The sequence below is a fragment of the Peromyscus californicus genome, unplaced genomic scaffold, assembly GCF_007827085.1.
Source record: "Peromyscus californicus insignis strain IS unplaced genomic scaffold, ASM782708v3 Scaffold_8__1_contigs__length_139910024, whole genome shotgun sequence".
NCBI classification, from domain to species: Eukaryota; Metazoa; Chordata; class Mammalia; order Rodentia; family Cricetidae; genus Peromyscus; species Peromyscus californicus.
Window position 1 is genome coordinate 75569324 of NW_026294606.1, and position 15185 is coordinate 75584508.

The 15185-nt window shown below is 39.4% G+C and overlaps 1 protein-coding gene across 4 annotated transcripts in view; it reads right to left on the bottom strand.

The window, feature by feature from the left end:
• The window catches only part of Mastl (microtubule associated serine/threonine kinase like), a 46132-nt gene that overhangs the window by 23616 nt on the left and 7331 nt on the right, over positions 1-15185 (bottom strand). For all 4 annotated transcript variants that reach the window (XM_052729061.1, XM_052729059.1, XM_052729060.1 and 1 more), the window contains exons 3-7: positions 12930-13069; positions 11589-11677; positions 3723-3829; positions 3169-3316; positions 455-627 (exon numbers count right to left, since the gene is read on the bottom strand). In XM_052729061.1, coding sequence (XP_052585021.1) covers positions 455-627; positions 3169-3316; positions 3723-3829; positions 11589-11677; positions 12930-13069 — 657 coding nt within the window. The remainder of the gene's footprint in view (positions 1-454; positions 628-3168; positions 3317-3722; positions 3830-11588; positions 11678-12929; positions 13070-15185) is intronic.

The following is a 15185-nucleotide window of genomic DNA, read 5'->3' on the forward strand; positions in this document are numbered from 1 at the left end:
ACACTTTTAAGGACACATCCCTATTAACTATATGGTCTAAAAGTTATTTCTGAAGAGTTTCCATTCCATTAAATGAGAAATTGGTGAGAAACAGTACAGGAGACATTATGAGCTTTAAACTTACATAGGTAAACAACAAACACAATTATCCATGTCTTTATCACAGAAAGAAATTAAAAAGTCTTCCAGGAAGCCAACCATTTTCTATCCGTTTACTGCAATACTTACTCACTCATTATACATTAAGAAGACTAATATCACAACTGAATGAGAAATAAAATAAAGATATTAAAAGAATTTGACAGAATATCCAGAAAAATGAAGAGTTTTTATAATATTTCAACTGTACCCACGCAACAATGCAATTTCCTTATAGGTTTTTTATGGAAAGGCATGGGGTTGCTATCATGGGTTTCCTGTGTCTAGCTTCGGCTTACATAGACTTCCTCCTAACCTGGCAGTCTTTTTCCCATTTGGGACTGCTGTGGCATTCTGATTCCACACTGGATGCGACGGTATGAGACTGAGTGCTAGTACTTGATGTGCCCAGCCTCTTCCTGCACTGGAGTAGGTTAGAAGTCAGGCATTTCACAGGTAGTTCTAGATTGGATGCAACTCTTTCAAGGCCTGTAGGGCAAAGAAAATACTTGTTTATTTTCACAGCTATTAGTTCTTTATGAAACCTGACTCTTTCCATGTAATTGTATTATATATTACATAGAATAACTATTCTTATTGGGGTGCATTATTGAGATATGCTATAAGGTTAGAATGTTACTAGATTTATTCAGCTCAGTATGTTTAATTAAAACTGTAGCAGTACTGGAGACGTTGAAATTTATAATGCTTATCAGTGTGAATTACAGAAAGCCATAGGCATCTGCTTTTTTTTGCACTGCTCAGGATTATACCCATGACCATGTATACATTAAAACAAACACTCTACCAAAGAGCTCCACACTTATACCTCCATAAGGGATTTTGTTACTATGATCTGATAAGCCACATGATAGGAAACTATTAGTGAGCACTGCAATAAGGCAGCATCTAAGGTATACTTGCTCCCTCATCCTACATAAACATGGTTAGATATGGTTGCTCCTTAGCTTGGTGTATGTGTGTGTTTGAGTTGGAGGCCAGAGATCAGCCTGGGGCAGTTTCTCAGGCACCACACATCATCCTTATCTTCATATGTATTTTCTGAATTTTAATTTATTTTTATTTCATATGTATAGGTGTTTTGCTTGCATGTCTGTCTGTGTACCATGTGTGTGCCTAGTACCCGTGGAGGTCAGTAAGAGTGTTAGATACCCTGGAACTGGACTTATAGGCAGTTGTGAGCTGCCATGTGGGTACTGGGATTGAAGCCAGATCCTCTGGAAAAGTAGCCAGTACCCTTAACTGCTGAGCCATCTATCCAGTTCCCACTTTGTTTTTTGAGATAAGGTCTCACAGGCCTAGAGTTAGCCAAGCAGGATAGGCTGGCTGGCTAGTCAGCCCAAGGGACTCTGTCTCTGTCTCCTTAGCTCTGGGATTACAAAAGTACACCATCATGCCTGGCTTTTTCGAGTGGTTTTGCAGACAGAATAAAGGTCCTCACTTTACTTTCAATTAGACACAAGTGTGGTGATATTTTGTTTGTGCTCTAACAAATAAAGCTTGCCTGGAGATCAGAGTACAGAGCAAGCCACTAGAGGCCAGGCAGTGATAGCATACACCTTTAATCCCAGCTCATGGGATCTCATGCCTTTGATCCCAATACTTGGAAGAGATGGGAAGTGATAAGGCAGGGTGGAGACTGGAGCTTGGCCCCTCTCATCTGAGGATTCCTAGAGGTAAGAAGTCTTTCTAGTGGCCGGCTGCTCTGCTTCTCTGATGTTTCAGCTTTCACTCTGATACCTGACTCCGGGTTATTATTAAGACTAACTAGAATTTGTGCTACACACAAGACGGTTGTGCTTTTACCAAATGATGTAAGCATCTAAAGATTTTATATGTCTATAAAAATGCACATTGTGGTGGCTTGAATGAGAATGGCCTGCATAGGCTCATGTTTGAATAGTTGGTCCCCAGCTGGTGGAACTGTTTGGGAAGGATTAGGTGTAGCCTTAAAGGAGGAGGTGTGTCACAGGGGTGGACTGAGGTTTCAAAAGACATTCCCAGTATGTTCTCGGCTTCTTGTTTGTGGATAAAGATGTGACCTCTCAACTGTTGCTCAAGCCACCTACCCCTGTGTGCTAGCTCTGCCCTCATGACCTCTAACCTCTAGAACTGGAAGCCCAGCTAAACTCTTAACCACTTTTGTTAACTTGCCTTGGCCATGGTGTTTTATCACAGCAAAAGAAAAGTAACTAAAAATATGTATCTTGTTTCCTTTCTTCAAAAGGATGAACATGACATTAAACTCCAGGAAATTAGAGTTTTATAACATAGTAAGCATTACATTTTACTACTAGGAAGGGAATTTCAAAGTCCATCTAATCCAACTTAATTTTTCATACACAAATCCTCTAGGTGGATCAGGTTGGCCTTCAACTCAGAGATCTACCTCCTTCTGGTGCTGTGATTAAAGGTGTGTGCCACTATACCCGGCATTTTCTTTTAAATGCAAAAAATACACTTACTTTGAAACCAGTGTGGTGACACAAACCTGTAACTTTAGTACTCAGGAGGCTGAGGCAAGAACACTGAAATGTAAAGGCCAATCTGGGCTATTAGCGCAATATTAGCCTGGACAACATATTGAGAACTTGTCTCAGAACACCAACAAAACAAATGAACAAAACACTAAAACAAGGAACAAGAAAACCTCAACCTCTATTTTGAGTTTTTAAACTTAAACTACCTCAAAACCTTTTGGAAATAAGGTTATAAAGACAAACACTTATCTTTTTCATATAAAATTTCCATAGACCCAAGTATAGCGAAATTTACCCAATCATTCCAATATTATAGGTAATTGAATATGCTTATTAGCAAGACAGTGTATTCTGTGGGATTTGTAAAATCTACTGTAATCATCATTTATGTAATAAAATATAGGAGTGCCACAGACATCTGAATATTGGCTTTTTTAAATTATTAAATTGCTACTAGGAATTTAAAATTTTGAGATATTTTTGTTCTTTAAACCACATACTTAGTGGAATAAAACTCTTTTATACTTACGTGATTTTAGTAGTCCACTAGAGTGAGAAGTAGGCTCCTTCTGATCTATGGACATAGGGCAAATTAATCCTTGAGAAAGTTGTGCCTCAGACTTAGGGGCTGAAAACATGGTTGTAGAGTCTTGATCTTTTTCCCCAACTGGTGTGAACTATTAAAAAGAGAAATTATTTGGGGTCAGTGAGATGGTCAAGGGTAAAGGCACCTCCCACCTGATGACATGACTTCAATCCCTGGGTCTCCCATATGGTGGAAGGAGAGAACTGACTTCTCTAAGTTGTCCTCTGCTTCCATTTGCGCACTATGGTGACACACCCACACCTACATGTGACAAAAATGTTCTAAAAAGAAAAAACATTAAAAGCAAAAATTAAAACCCAATACTAAGAGATTCATCTTCAGATGGATATAGAAAATAGATATAGAAAACCTGAGTACAAATTGCCAAAAGTAATGCCATCTCATGTTTGATATTTACATCTATATTATTTTTATTTCAAAGCAGGTTAAAATTTTAAGTGGTAATGATGAAAAAGTTTTCCTTATTAAGTACTTACAAATCCCAAAGAACTGATGAGAGATAAGACTTGTCCTGGGGTTCGTGAATAATCTTGCTTAGGTTTAGCCATTGATGGTGTTGTAAGAATATCCATCATATTGATATCTATATATGCAAAAGAAGATAGATATATGAATATATCTAAAACCATTGCTTATCATTGACTATATCAATAATTACATGTTCTGAACTTTGCCTCTCTCTTTTTTTCCCCTTTTTTCTTTTTTGGTTTTCTGAGACAGGGTTTCTCTGTAGCTCTGGCTGTCCTGAAACTCACTGTGTAGACCAGACTGGCCTCAAACTCACAGAGATCCACCTGCCTTTGCATCCTGTGTGCTGGGATTAAGGGCGTGCACCACCACCACCACCAGCCTTTGCCTCTCTTTCTACATTATGAACTTTACCTACAAAACTGGCTGGTGTAGGATACATATATGCAGAGAACTTTCTGAACTGCAGAGGCAATGTTTACAACTAATTAACTAATTGAAATCATTAAATTTTGAGAGGTAGAGATATAGCTCAGTGGTAGAGTGTCTTGCCCAGCAGAGCATGCACAAGGCACTGGGTTCTAGCCTCAGTACTGGGGAAAAAAAAAGTTTTCTATAACAGTCTTGTAGAATAGGTAGAATACAGCAAAATAACCCAGAATGCTACCAGCTTTCTAAGAAACACTCGGTCACTAATTATCAGTTATTTCAATACAAGTAATGGCCACTACTGTTGGCTATTCATCAAAATGAGATTGTAAGACCTTATTGCTGAGAGCACCCACACTCCCTCTTTGTATGATATAAACTACAATGAAACTGAGCTAAGAGCTTCCTCCCTGCTGGCTAGCCCTCACAGTACCAGAGGGTGCTGGGGGCTGCTGAGGGAGAATTATCATTAACATTTTTATCCAGCTGCAGATGCTGTATAATACTGCTGCCAAACTAGGACAGACAGGTCCACTGGTGCAGTAGTGGCAAGCATGTTCTAGGGTAACTCACCATTCTCTGAGTGATTGAAGTCCTGCTTCGAGGGAGAAAATCCTTGTTGATACTCTAAACTCAGGCAAAAGTCCATGTGTGGAAATGTCATAGATCCTGGGAAAGGGAAGTCCCTACTGCTCTAATTTTGATGAAAGATGTACCTATCAAATTGCCTTCAAAATAATTATGTTCATATCCATAGATCATTGTTGCTGTCGGCTCTGGCTTCAGCAGTTTATTTTTGTAGTGGGCTCAGTAATTACAGATGCTCATACCTGATCAAAGTGATGAGAATAGGTGACTACTGAATGCCCAGCATGACAAGACCATTTCTGTCACATATCCTGCCTCCAAGGTGCAGGGTACATCACAGAAGAGGCGGGAAGCATGCGAGAGCTGGAAAGTGGGGTGAGATGGGTGTGGAATGTTGACTTATAGGAGTGACTGTAGTATTACTGAATTCAAGCCAACTGTGATCACCCAATCAAGACCCACATAAGACTGGGCCCACCAACATCATGACATGGGGTGGGGAGGGGTTAGCAAGGTCTTCCCTTCCTGAGGATCCATATGCAGCTAATGGTTTCTAGGAGAGGGAGACACATTTTCTTCAGGGATGTAGCCACTGGGAAGGTCTCACACTCCTGTAAACAACTCTACTGTAACTAACTGGGCATTTAAGAAAACACAAAAGACATGAAAGCATTAGAGGGACTAATTTAGGTAGAGGAAGGGGATCTGTGGAAGTAGGATGACAGGGTAATGGATGTGTGTGAATATGATCAAAATACATTATAAACATGCATGAAAAAAATCACTGTTATCTGTTAGACCTAAAAATTATAAGCTCTGAAATTAGGCAAGATAATTTTTGTTATAAATAAAATACTGGGGGGAAAAAAAAGGAAATAAGGAGTTAATTCAATTATGGTCCCTTTAATATCAACTCATGTTAAACTTAGGTCAAGAGAAAATTTATTGACTTTATTAATATGTATAAGTTTTTACTTAGATAAAAAAAGTAAGAGAAGTCTATTCTCTATATCAATTCTGTTCTATATAAAAGTCTTTAAGAAGTCAATTTAACCTGCAACCCATGCTCTTGGGAGGTTGACACAGTAAGATTGCTATGAGTTCAAGGCCAAAGGAAGGCCTTGTCTTAAAACATTATACTTCAAGTCTGGATATACCGATTTCATTTGTCTAACACTGATGAAGCAGTAAAACAAAAGTAATAATAATCTTTTAGGCCTTACTTTATGGGCCAAATGATTTAAACTTACAAGTATTACCATCCTTATACAGTTATCTACTAACTAATTAGGAGTTTGGTTTGTTTCACAATTTAAAAATGTTTAGATTATAAGAAAGCTACTATGGTGAACATATATTGTAAAACATCCCTAATTGAATCTCACATAGAATCTACAATCAAATATTAGTTCTGAGGCAAGATGTGTGAAAAATCACATGAAGTGGGATTAAGAAGACTGCATCAGTTAATACTTTTAGCTAATTTAGGAATAACTGTAGACCTGTAGTATTTTCAAATACTTGCAATTTCAAAGTTTACAATTTTTAATTCAATTTTATACTACTCTTCATTAAACAAACCTTTTGAAAAAGCTGCGTGTAGTAGCACATGCCTGTTTCCCAATGCTCAGGAGGCAGAGGCAGAGACAGGACTGTCCCAAGTTCAAGGCCAGCCCGGTCTATATAGTGAATCCCAGGCTAGTCAGGGCTATAGAACAAGAACATGCCTCAAAATCCAAAAACAAGGGCCAGTGAGATGGCTCAATGGGTAAGGGTGTTCACTCCCCAAGCCTGGTGACCTGAGTTTGATCCCTGGAATCTAAGTAAAAGTGGAAGGACAGAACCACTCCACAAAGTTGTCTTCTGACCTCCACACATGCCATGTATGCCTCCACCCCATATCATGTACATATACACAATAATAATAATAATAATAATAATAATAATAATAATAATAATAAATCCAAAAGCAAAACAAAAAAATTCTGCCTTTCCACCCAGTCCTTTGGGTGTGTGTATCTGTGTTGTTGGAGGCAATCTAGGGTCCTGCATATGCTAAGCAAGGACCCTGCCTACAGCCACTTGTAGCGCTCTCTCTGGCACAGCTTTCATTTGTGTGTGTGCGCGCGCGTGCGTGTGCAGTTTAAAGCCTTCAGGTTAGCGCACAAAGGCCTGGATGTCATCACAGCATCTTCGTACACTGTGTTGTTACACGCTGTTCTTCCTTCCCCTCCCCAGCATCACTTTCACATCTTCTCATCTCCTCTCTTTCTCATCTATACTACTTTTTAAAAAGATTTATTTTTATTATGTGTACATGGGTGTGTGTGTGTGTGTATGCAAGCCCAAATGTACATGTTTGCCTGTGTAGGCCAGAAGAGGGCATTACAAACTGAGTTGGATTACAAACTGTCGTGAGCCATCTGAAGCCTGTGCTTGGAACTGCAGCAAGTGCTCTTAACTGCTGAACCATCTTGGCAGCCTGGAGGGGACCAGCCCCCACACTTACCTCAGCTACTCTTGAGGATGGAGGGATAAGAGACTTACTTAGAAATAGAGGCGAGAGAAACAGAGAGAAAACACAGGATAGACCCGGGTGGGCCTGGATCCTTATCCACCGGCCCAGAACTTTATTCCAAAGGTCTATTTATAGCAATGCCAAGGGGTGGAGCAAAAGACCCCCCCCCCTTGCTAGTTAAACCCTTACAAACACCTGGTACCCAGGCCTGTGGTCCAATCAATCTCTTAGGCAGTCCTGCTGGGTACAGCCACTAGGAAACCTAATGGACTCCAACAGGTCCCTCTTCTTTATATTTTAAAAGAAAAAATTCTTAATGCAACTGCATCAAACTTAAAGACTAACAGGTTAACATAATTCTAATATAAATATTGCTATGCATAGTTACAATTTTCTCAATCTTACATCTTAAAGCAAACTCTTAATATTTCTTGCTAACAAAACATAGGATAAACTTCTAATGTATACATCTTAAACTTAAATACTTTCTTAACTTCACAAAACCACGGTGCATCAATATCAATAGGTTAACATAATTTCTACAAGCCTACTCTCAACCTGCAAATCTACTCTCAACCTACAAGCCTACTCTCAACCTACAATATAGAACTATACAAAACATAACATTAATTCACTCAAGTAACATGAAAATATTTTTTAAATTAAATCTACTGAGGAATATTAACATTCCCCCTTTCTTTAAAAAAAAAAAACAAACTTCTCTATTTAAACAGTTAATTTTTACATAAACAGTTCCACAAACAGTTCATAAGTCATCATTGTTGATAGAGTCTATATGCATAAGTAAATTCAAACTGTCCCATTGTAATGAAATCATTACTGTCCATTTTATTTTTTAAGTTCAAAAGTTCAAAAAGAGTTCTGGTACCATTCCTAAAAGTTTCTTCGAGCGCTCATAGTCAGGGCCTGCCCTTAAGTCTGTGTATAGGTGTCAGAATCGTAATGACTCTGAAGCAAACAGTTCCAAATAAAAGTACCACAACCAAACTTTTCAGTTCAAGCAAGTCTCTCTGAAACCTCCGATTTCAGCAACTGCTGTGCTTTGCAGTCTGTAGCCTGTTGTGGGATGGTCTGTATGTCAAATTGCTCTGATTGGTCAATAAATAATAAATAAAACACTGATTGGCCAGAGGCCAGGCAGGAAGTAAAGGCGGGACTAACAGAGAGGAGAACAGAGAAAACAGGAAGGCGGAGGGAGTCACTGCAGCCACCACCATGACAAGCAGCATGTGAAGACGCCGGAAAGCCACAAGCCACGTGGCAAGGTATAGATTTATGGAAATGGATTCATTTAAGCTATAAGAACAGTTAGCAAGAAGCCTGCCACGGCCATACAGTTTGTAAATAATATAAGCGTCTGTGTGTTTATATTATAAGTGGGCTGTCGGACTGCCGGGGCTTGGTGGGAGCTGGAGAGAAATTCTCCAGCCACAGTAGCCTTCCAGAACCAGTTCCAGACCAGGCTAGAGAGCTTCACCTCACAGCCACATGGGCTCAAGGCTCCTTCAGCTGCCGTGAGCTGAAACTGTGGCCTTCTCATGGCAACCCTGGCTTTGGGACGAAAACCATTACCTGTACTGCTGACAGTTCAAGTGCTCAGCAAACCTGGTCTGGAATCCTCCGTAGCAGTCACCAGTTTTGGTTTGGCTGTTCAGTCTGGAGCACTCAGCAGTTCCCGAGTGTCTCTGCTGTTCACCTTTCCAGAGGCGACGAAAACCACAGGGCTCTCTCTCTTTTTCGAGGTGTAGCATCTCAAAGGTTGCAGAATCTTGCTGCTCACCTTTCCTGCAGTGTGGCATCTCTGCAGGGCTTTCCAAACTGCTGCTTGTCATTGGCCTCTCTGTGGCTTAGCTTGCTCAGTTTTCACCGTGGCTTCCTTTCGGTAGAAAGCTTGTAGACCCTCATGCATCTGCCACCTGCCTGGCATTAATGCCTTGAGGGTTTCAGCTTCCGAGATCCTCTGGCTGCTATTTCTGAAGCTGGCAGTCTCTGGAACTGTTTCTTGTTGTTACTGGTGGCTTTCTGGAACTGCCAAGTCCACAGTCCGCCATGGACATTGCTCTCCGAGTCCCAGGTTGGGAAAACCTACTCTAAATTACTTTTTCCACCATATCTTTAACCTAAGGCCTGTATATTCTAAACCTACATTTCTCTGACTCACTTTATATTAAATCTATGACCTATTTAAACCTACATTCTATCATTCAAGCCTACATGATAAACTTACGTTCTATAGGACTACTCTAGCACTTTTTTAAACATCTAACTTAGCAAACACCTAAAAGAAATATACTACTTCTTACTCTTAACTAACTTACACTAGGAGCAAACTCTCTATAGGGCTACCCTAAACCTCTATTTATAAACCTTACCTAAGTCTCACTTAAGACTACACCTTACCTAAGTCTTAGTTACATTCAATAGGTCCTGCACTATATTGCTATACTCTACCTTCCTTATTTTTTTAATAGATACAAGAGAAAGAGAGGGAGAAAGAGAGATCCTAATGCTGCAGTTTTGCAATATTTCTTTCCTTCACCATCTAGCCTATAAACTCGAGAATAAAATACCATTGCCTTCATTTATCAATTCCTTATCGGCATGTCTACACTCATAATGCCCCCTACAATTCTTTCGCTAAGCCCTAGGGATTTTTTTTTATCTCTTTCAGGCGCCACCTGTGGGGGACCAGTCCCCACACTTATTTACCCCAGCTACTCTTGAGGATGGAGGGATAAGAGACTTACTTAGAAATAGGGAGGAGAGAAACAGAGAGAAAACACAGATAGACTCGGGTGGGCCTGGATCCTTATCCACCAGCCCAGAACTTTATTCCAAAGGTCTGTTTATAACAATGCCAAGGGATGGAGCAAAAGACCTCCCCCTTGCTAGTTAGACCCTTACAAACACCTGGTACCCAGGCCTGTGGTCCAACCAACCTCTTATGCAGTCCTGCTGGGTATAGCCACTAGGAAACCTAGTGGGCTCCAACACCAGCCCCTCTTCTATACTTTTTAATAGAAAATCCATTCTTCCAAGATGATAATTTATCATCTTTCCATGATTCTATGATGAACTTAAGTAATGTCTTGCTTCAATTTATTATACAATGGTACTGCAAATCATTTTAGTCACTTATATTTTGTTCTCTAGACCCACTGCCTTAGAATAAATTCTAAAACGTAAGATCAACTGTTCTGGGAATTTTGTCACCAGGCCGCTGGCCAATTGAGAGGAGCGTTTTGGTCCAAGAGGTGGGGTTTTCATTGGGGATGGATGTGACCAAGGGAGAGGCAGTCTTTTTGAGCAAGGAGCAATGACAGCGGGTATAAGCGGTGGCTTGTGACTTGGTTCAGGTTCCCTTTTTGTTCTTTAATATTTGTGCATGGAATGTAGCTTAGTGTCAGAATACTTGCTTAGCATGTAAGAGGCCTGAGTTCAGTCTCTAGTATTGAGAAACCAAAACATCAAAACCAGATATAGTGGCATATGTCTATAATCCCAGCACTTGTGTGGTGTAGTAAGAGTTCATGGTTATTTTTGGCTACATAACAACTTTGAGGTCAACCTAGGCTGTATAAACCCCGTGTTACTATACCTTCTCCTAAAAAAACTCCACATAAAAACAAAGAGAATTAAAATCTTTTGTTTTCTTAAAACATAGAAAATTTTTCTTTTGAAAGCACTAAGTCAATGTATAATCACTTTAGAAAAACTGTGCTTTTTTTGTAGTTTTGTTTATGGATCAGTATTCCTTTGTGGTAGTAATAATGTAAAGGGTTAATTTGTTGTTTTTCATATTAGCATTTTAAAAATTATTACTCAGAAATGAACTTATTTCTATATATATGAATGAACCGTATCTACCAAGGTCTTGGTAGTGGCAAGATGTATTTGCATAAGTATTTTAAGAATCAGCACTGGATCATATTACAGTTTAGTCATTTTGTTTAGGCATAATTGTTCATACTGTTTCAGCAAAGGTAAAGAGAACAGTAACTGCCAGTTCCATTTTAAAGATCTAAGGAGTTTTAAGGACCTTCGAAGATCCAAGAATGATTATTTTCTTTGTTTTTTTCTTCTTTTCTTGGTGCTAGGATTGGATCCAGTCAAGCAAACGTTCTGCCACAGACCCCAAAGTGCCCCACCCCCCCGCTTTTTCAAGGCCCCTTTTGGTGGGGGAAAAGAACAACATTACTCATTTCTAGCCCATCTCAGAAGAGCTATCGAATTTTATCTAATGTAAATTAACAACAAAAAAAGTTAAATTAATGAAATAGAATGTCTGAAGTTGGCACTTACCTGCCATTATTCTTACCTCTATTCAGAGTAACTTTGGAAAGCCCAAAATCTGTCAGCTTAATATGACCCTCATTGGAAATAAGCATATTGTCCGGTTTCAAATCCCTGAACATATAAAAGGCAAACAGATACTGAAAAAGTAGTTTTGATGTTAAATACCAGATGGGGTGGGAGAAATTACAAGAGGAAACCTAATTATTTCCTTTAAAATAGAAGACCCATGAGTGGTTCAGTAAAGTCCACAAAACAGCTCTCAAGACCATCTATTACATATCAGAATCTATTAAAAAAATTGTATGATTCAATACTAGAGTCTGTTTGGCATTATTTTTAGATATCTTATCCACCAGCCCGCCAGTTCAAATTTATATCCACCCCTTTAAAGTAAGGTATGGTTAAGTTTTAACAGAGCAGAGCCACTAAGCCTTTCTCTGAACAAAGAAGGACGTGCGCATCAGCTGAGACCACAAAGTCTCTTTTGTATGATGGTATGCAAGTGGAAAGAGATGAATAATCTTCATATTAAAATGTCATGTTTGGCCGGGCGGTGGTGGCGCACGCCTTTAATCCCAGCACTCGGGAGGCAGAGCCAGGCGGATCTCTGTGAGTTCGAGGCCAGCCTGGGCTACCAAGTGAGTTCCAGGAAAGGCGCAAAGCTACACAGAGAAACCCTGTCTCGAAAAACCAAAAACAAATAAATAAATAAATAAAAATAAAATGTCATATTTATGTTCAAAGCAACATTTAACAAAATGCAGGGAGATTAAACAAAAGCCAATGTGTGGTGATATTTTGTTTGTGATCTAACAAACTTTGCTTAAAGATCAGAGTTCACAGCTAATCCACTAGTTAGCCATAGAGGCCAGGCAGCAGTGGCACACACCTTTAATCCCAGCACTCGGGAGGCAGAGGCAGATGGATCTCTCTAAGTTCAAGGCCACCCTGGGCTACACAAGATTGATCCAGTCTAGAGGAACAGAACCTGGCAGTGGTGGCACACACCTGTAATCCCAGCACTAGGAGGTGGAGACGGGAAGTGACATGGCTGGGCGAAGAAGGGATAGAAGGCGGAGGAGACAGGAGCTCAGTTCCCCTTCAGGCTGAGGACTCAGGAGAGGTAAGAAGTCTCTCTAGCGGCTGGCTCCACTACTGATCTTTCAGCATTTACCCCGATATCTGGCTCTGGGTTTTTATTATTAAGACCAATTAGGACTCGTGCTACACCAACACTCTATTTAAATGCATATAACAACTGAGCTGTAGGTAAAGTAGAAATACAAGCAAGTAGTTTCTGCTTATATTAAAGATTCAAACACAATACATTTTAAGTAACAATGTACAGAAAAGTCAGTTTTACCTGTGGATGATTCCATGTCTATGCAGGTAGTCTAAAGCCAATGCTACTTCAGAAATATATTTTATAGCCATCTCTTCATCAAAATAACCATATATATGTAGGAGAGACTTGACATCTCCACCAATAAGATATTCCATTACCTATCAAAAAAGAATTTAAAAACAATATACTTGAAATATATAATATTTGGGGAATTAGTTTTATTTTTTAGAATGGTTACACAATAAAACATATTTTTTTGTTATCACTCATTGTCCTGAACTTATCATTTTTCTGCCTCAGCTTTCTAAGTACTGGGATGATAGGCATGCATCACCAGTCCTGGCTTCTCATTATTTTTCTGGTTAAAAACTGAACTGGTCAGTTTGAACAAACACCAGAATTACATAAAAGTTCAAAGACTATTAGAATTACTTCCCATTTGCCAACATCTCAGTCACAAATTTTTAGCATGCGGACAGATTTGGTTTCTTCTTCTCCTCTACATAGATATTTTAACGTTAATATTACAAATTGTGCTGGCTAGTTTTTATGTTAACTTGACATAAGCTAGAGTTATCTGACAGGAGTGACCTCATTTGAGAAAATGCTTCCATAAGACTGAGCTGTAGCTGGGCAGTGGTGGTGCATACCTTTAATCCCAGCACTCGGGAGGCAGAGGCAGGTGGATCTCTGTGAGTTCATGGCCAGCCTGTTCTACAGAGCGAGGTCCAGGACAGGCATCAAAGCTACAGAGAAACCCTGTCTCAACCAACCAACCAACCAACCAACAAATAAATAAGAAATATTAAAACAAACAAACAAACAAACAAAAAACTGTAGGCAAGCCTGTAGGGCATTTTCTTAATTAGTGATTGATGATTGATGTAGAAGAACACAGTCCATTGTGGGTGGTACCACCTCTGGGTTGGTGGTCTTGGCTGCTATAAGAAAGCAGGCTGAGCAAGCTGATGAGGAACAAGGCAGCAAGCAGCATTCCTCCACAGCCTCTGCATGAGCTCCTATCTCCAGGCTCCAGCTTCCTTCAAAGAACTGACTCAGGACACATTAAGCCCCCAAACCCCTTCTTTCCTCCACAAGTTGCTTTTGGTTATGATGTTCATTACAGTACTGGAAACCCTAAGACATATATTAACATCTACACTCTAATAAATTAATATAATTATTTTATATGAATGCATTTTGTTTAGATTAAGCTTTTTAATTTAAAAATTACAATAACCTCAGCAAACTTGGAATTAATATATAATTTTATTTTATTTCTTTTGAGATGGGGTCTTAATATGCTTTTCAGGCTAGTCTTGAACTCCTGACTTACACAGACCCTTTTGCCTTGATTTCTTTTATAGCTGTAATCACCTGGCTAATACATTAGTTTTTGCTGAGTAATTTGCTGATAAAGTTTAGAAGTTAATGAACTGTACCGGAAGCTTCTGTTTTAAGACAGTACTCCTCTGTACATCTGGCTGGCCTAGTCTCAAAATCCTCCTGTCTTTGCCTCTCAAATCTGAGACTACAGGCTCGTTCTGTGACACCTGACGTACATTAGACTCGCCATCAATTGCTGAATAAGGCATCCTTACGTAACCAAAGAGCAATAAAATTCTAATATGTAGTATGTTTATATTTCTATGATCATCTCAATATTGTCCTTTATAGTTCCCCTCTCCACTGCCCATTCATGAGCCATAAAACAAGGCATTTTGTTGTTATATCTCTCTAGATTCCTCTAATCTGGAGCAAATTTTCAGTGTGCGTCTTTCATGATAGAAACAATGTTGAGGAAAACAGGCATGTTTACAGAAGGAAGCCTTTTAATTTGAGGCTATTTGATTACTTCCTCATGATTTGATTCATGTTATGAATATTTGGCATAAGTATAGAGGTGATACAGTCCTTTTTGGTGATAGCTGCCAGAGGAGACTAATAATTAGATGAGTTTGAGTTTTTGTTTTCTTTTTGAGCACCCCCTCTCCAACCCCTACCTGGGGACTAATCCCTGGGCCTTGTGGATCTCAAGACAAGCACTCTACCACTGAGCTATATCTTCAGGCCCCTGGATCTTTAATAAACCCCTAGATAGTGTTGCCATTGTTTGTCTATGGAGCACATTTTGAGTATCAAGATCTAAACCGGTAAGAAAGTTAGATAGTTAAGACATGTCTATTATTAAATGTCTAGAATAAATGAAAATAGAACTGGAGATATAGCTTAGTGGCAGGATTCTCCCCTAGCATGTGTAGGGCCCTGGGTTTG